We start from the raw sequence: 5371 nt of genomic DNA, 5'->3' as shown, positions 1-5371 counted from the left end.
TTGGGTAAAAGAGAGTAATATAATTTCACTGTAATATACATTAGAAAATTAGGAAGCCTTTTTGACAGATGTTTTCACTCGGTCTTTCAGTTTCTATGTTCAGCTAATTGGACAAGTACTTGGAGAAATAATTATTCAAGTTGATTTATTCATCATGTAAACTGCATTGCATAATGTTAATGAAAAACATTACATTTAAAAAACATATTCATAAAACATCTTTGAATAATAACACTGAATTCACAAAAAATTAACTACTCAGAAATAAAACATTGAATGCTGTTACATTACACTTAACTTTATAACAAATCGTAATCTATATATTAAAAATTGTTTTTCATTTCTTCTTTCGAAGAAAAAATTGTCTAATACTTTGGAATGCTGTCCCAAACTTGTGAAAAGTTTGCAAGTCATTACTAATCCATTTCGGAAGAGCTGACTTTACAGAAACACGATTGTAACGTGCATCAAGTAGGAGGATGGTAGCAAAGTCATTTTTGTGTCGAATAGCACGTCCAATGGATTGATTAACAGCTTTCATACAGATATTCTCATAGTGAACTTCTCCCGCTGGCTTTCCGTCACAGGTAGATGCAAACTTGTTCAGATAGTTTATCTTCTCTTGTAGTTCTGGAGACTTGATATTTGGATATGGGAGGCCAATCATAACAACACATCTTCCAAGGTCATCTGAGAAATTAATTCCTTCACTCATTTTCCCTCCTACCACACTAAACAATATAGCACCACTAAGTGTGTAGAAAGATGGGTTACTATTGGATTGACTAATGCATTTGGTATAGCTCTGGAGAATTTTATCAACTTGACATGCCTGTTTTGGTTCTCGAAATACCGTCTTCTTGATGTTAAGTTTTGCTATGGTTCCATTTTTCTCCCAGTAGTTGTACAAGCGTTGCTCATACTCATAAGAAGGAAAAAAACACACTAGACCACCAGGAATTATAGTACAAATATTAACCAACACTCTTCCAAGTTCTTCCATAACAAAAGGGAGCTCACGAGACTGATAGGTAAAGTCAAGTTGCTTACCACTGGGTCCATGAGATAATGCAATAGACAGTAAATTTTCTGGTGGAATAACATGGCCACAAGAGAAATGAGTAACTCTCTCAGGTGATACACCACAAGGTAAGAAAAGCTGGTTAACAACTTCAGAAACTGGTTCCATTGTTCCACCTGCCAAAATGACTGACCTTGATTCTTGTACAATATCTCTAAACTGAACAGCTGGATTTAACAGCAAAAATTTTAATGAGGATTTCTGAATAGTATTTTGTTTAATGCAAATAACTCTTCCATCTTTATTTGGATTTGTAAGTGCCTGTAAAAATCCCTGAACCTGAAAGAGAGGAGAAGAAATTAAAATCTCCTCTTGGTTTGAAGTTTCTTGTGAAATTTGTGGCTTGCCAGAGAGCTTCGATAAAAAATCACTAAGGGAAGACATATTTTTTTTAACTTCAGACTGTTTTTCTTTAACCTGTACTTGGTACTTTCCAGAAAACCCATGCAACTTCTGAGCAATTTGACTTTTGTTACAAAAACTAAGCAGTTTGAAAAGATTGATGTTGTCAACCCCAGCAATGGATAAAAAGTCATTTGTATGGTAGACTTTCACATCGGGATCTCCTTTATACTTCTTTTCTTCAGACAACTTGCCTAATGTGCCACCAATCTGCTTGATGAAAGCATTCATGATAAAGAGCACTTGTTTAACATACATGAGATTCTTTGGATTAAGACGAGAGTAATATCGCTGTAGATAGTGATTTAGCTGAGCATAAGCATGTGACAGATGCATGCCACTTAGAATAACACTGTGTATGTTGTTGATAGTCTCCAGTAAATTGTGAGCTTCATCAATGATAACTATATTTCCTTTTAATTCAATGCCACAAGCCTCTCTTGTTGATTTATGTAAGAGCACTTGATATGGTAAAACAACAACTTCTGCATCGGACACTGCATAACGACTGCTGTAGTATGGACAGGATTTTAGTTTTCTTCCAAGTTCAATGGATTGTTCAATGTCTTTAATATCTACTAATAGATGATCTCTCATATCTTCAATTGTATTGTTTCGATAATATGGACAGCCACTTCTTTTATGTGCCTGTTTATTCTCTTTTAGTTCCTTCAGGATCTTACCATCTCTCTTGTTTTTCTGAAGATCAAGACATTTTTCATTTATCAATGTTAAGTTATTAAGTTTTTGTACTGTCTCATTGATGCAAAGATTCTGTCTTGAGCCAAGTGACACCACACAAGTAACACTGGAATATGAACTTCTCTGAATTTCTTTAACAAACTGAGAAAGTTGGGAGTGTGTCCTGCTACAGTAAAATATTTTCAACATTTTAGTTTTTTCACTCTCTTCTTCCTCAATATATTCATTTTTTCCACTTCTAGAATCATCATCATCATCACTAATATATTCAGTTATTAAATCATCATCATCATCTACTTCACTTATGTCACCATTTTCTTTTTCTTTCAGTTCTTGCTTTACAGCTTCTTTGATATGTTTCGCATTTTTGAAAAGTTCATCAAAAACAGGATCATCTTCAGTATTATCCCTTTTTCTTTTAACTTTTCTCCTCATGTTTATAACTCTATTTTCTTGAGTCTCAAGTATGTTAAGTTCTTTTCTGGCTTGTTTAATTTTTTCATTTTCTTCTTTTTTCTTTGAATGTTCAAGAAACCAATCAGGTATTTGCTCCCTGTTTTGTTCATACACACCACCACCAGATTTAGAAGCTGAAGTATTTATGGATTTCTCAGCTGTATCTAAAAGTTTCTTGAGCTCACTTTTCTTTTTGTTCTCAAAATTTTTTAACCATGTTATAGCTCCACAAATCAAACTCAAGGACTTTCCTGTTCCTGTTGGGCTTTCGAAAATGCCTATTTTCGCCTTCTCTAAAGTTTCGTAAAGCTTACTCATGAAATCTTTTTGAACAGCGTATGGTTCAAAAGGAAAGGGGAAATTCACAGTTTTATTTACCTCTGTGTCTAGTTCTTCCAGGTCCTTGTTTTCGATCATGGACATTTTATTACCGTTTTTAGGTTACTTTCTAACTTAGAATTTAAGTTTACTGCTATCAAGTCAGTTGTAACTTGTATTTAGAAGGTTACTGTAGTTTAAACGTTAATATAATAATAATTATAGTAAAATCATTGTTCGAATCAAGAGTAAAATTTAAAATATGTCTCACTAAAACAAACTGAATATTATAAACGGAAATAACACGAACTTTCTTCTAAACCTTATTTCCTAAAGATAAAACGAAAATATGATTCACAACATCAATAGCTGGTACATAAACAAGTCTAAATCTGGCGCGAAATATTTACTTGGACCTCTGTTGGTAAATATTTGTATATACAAAAAATAATATTTTTTAAAATTATAATAAATAATTAAAACAACGTTTTATATTTATACAATAAAAACTTTATTGAAGCCGTACTGTCGTGGTGTTGACGTTTGCGACAGCATTTAGCAATTTATGCAGGGATGGGGAGGATTATATACCCTAAATATCTTTTTACATCGGATTAGAACCTTTAGTTGCCTCAACCTACGTTATAGCTTGCTTAGTTTTCTAATAGATGCTGAAGTATACATTTTACTGATTGCTCAATTTCCAGGTGTTACACGTCATAGAATGTTTATTTTCCGCCCTCCTCATCCGTGTAGTGAGAAGGTCTCATATCTTGCACCACTCCTTGTTTTTCTGCTGTGCATGGGGGTGGGTCACCCCTGATAAAGGTAGGGGTGCTGCTAAGACACGTAAAGTTGTAGTTGCAGGTTGTGCTTGATGTTTGGACGCTGTTTATTATATATGTTTCATTATGTAGGTTTAGTATAAGTTATTTTGTTTAGTTTCAACTACAGAATAAATTTGTGTTTGTTTTATGACCTACAATGTTACCATGTGTTCATTTATAGGCTCATTGCATAGTTCAGTGTGACTATGTTTTGGTTAGCTCTGACATTTAATGGATTGTGAGTACAAGTACAAAATTATCACTCATGTTAGAGTTGGCTGACTTAAATTTCAGTGTTTGTTCAGGCATCATTCTGAAACAGGGACTAATCTATTGATAAGACCAGTCTCAGTGCTAACCCCATGAAGCTTAATTGTTGCGAATGAATCTTTGGATGAAGGGTCGATGGCTAACGAAACTTAGATCTGCAAATTGTATGAAATAGTGCCAAACAAACTGGGTAGTTTGACAGATTATTAAACAGAGGACACTTCACCATACTCTGTTACTAGTGTGTGGAATCAACGTGGAAATGCCAAGTTACTGGTTTTAAGAAGAGCTGTCGGCGTAAGGGATTTAGCACTGATATAAATGTGATGTTTTAGAATAGAGTAACACAACTGCCAAAGGGTAATTATTCTTGCTTTTTCTCAGAATTCCAAAGTTATGTGTAGATTTTAGTCAAGTTAAGGCAGTCACTCAGGCTGATACCTTTTTATACTTTTCCATTACATGAACAGATAATTGTGCAGACGCATTTGAAAGCAGTCATTGCTTCATTATGCAAAATATGGTGTTTGACTACTGGAAAGTCAAACCACATTTTATTCGGAAAGTCACGATTCATGAGAGACGATTCACTATGTCATATGGGCCTTCCCATGGAGAAGACAACTTAGGAGACTTCCCTTTGGTCTTCCTGGGATTATACAACCACACCTTGTCTCCTGGTACAAAGCTGACTTCAGTAGATCTCTTATCATAACATAGCTTCATGGAATCAGCAGACTTTTTCAAGTTTGAACGCACTTGATGGTGAATATCATCCATCCTTTCAGATAACACTTTCACGAACTCTGACACATTTTCAGGCAACTCTTCGTAAGGTGGGCGTCCTGTTATAGATCTACTGGCAACCGAAGTTCGCGACCAAACATCAACTTTGTTAAAGTGTATCCAGTGGCTTCATGTTCTGCTGTTCTATAGGCCATCAACAGTGGAGGGGGTAAGAAATCCCAGTCATCTTGGCGGCTATTACAAAACTTTGCCAATTCCTGTCCCAGTGTTCAACTGTACTTTTCTATCATCCCATCAGACTGTGGGTGAAGTGGCATTGTCCTAGTCTTTCATATACCAAACAACTTTCAGCATTCATGGAACACAGCTGATTCAAAGTTACGGCCTTGATCGGAATGCAGTTAGTATGGCATACGAAATCTGAAGAAGAAATCACTAATAGACGAAGCTAGAGTTGTAGCTTCCTGATTTGGTATTGCATGTGCCTCAGTCCACTTGGTGAAATAATCCATCACCACACAAATGTATCTGTTTCCAGCACCAGTTTGGGGCAAAGGACCAGCAATTT

General features: G+C 35.3%; 1 protein-coding gene across 1 annotated transcript; it reads right to left on the bottom strand.

Moving 5' to 3' along the window:
- Positions 1 to 337: 337 nt before the first annotated feature.
- LOC106471945 (ATP-dependent DNA helicase DDX11-like) lies at positions 338 to 3052 on the bottom strand. Its single transcript, XM_013932569.2, has one exon. The coding sequence runs from the start codon at positions 2957 to 2959 to the stop codon at positions 338 to 340; it is 2622 nt and encodes an 873-aa protein (XP_013788023.1). The 5' UTR covers positions 2960 to 3052.
- Between the last annotated feature and the right edge of the window lie 2319 nt (positions 3053 to 5371).

This window comes from Limulus polyphemus, unplaced genomic scaffold, assembly GCF_000517525.1.
Source record: "Limulus polyphemus unplaced genomic scaffold, Limulus_polyphemus-2.1.2 Scaffold4976, whole genome shotgun sequence".
In the NCBI taxonomy this organism is placed as follows: domain Eukaryota; kingdom Metazoa; phylum Arthropoda; class Merostomata; order Xiphosura; family Limulidae; genus Limulus; species Limulus polyphemus.
This window is presented reverse-complemented; position numbering and strand designations above follow the sequence as displayed.

Bases quoted from the DNA above. Each gene is read 5' to 3' on its own strand.
- LOC106471945 (XM_013932569.2), bottom strand. From the start codon at position 2,959: ATGAGTAAGCTTTACGAAACTTTAGAGAAGGCGAAAATAGGCATTTTC.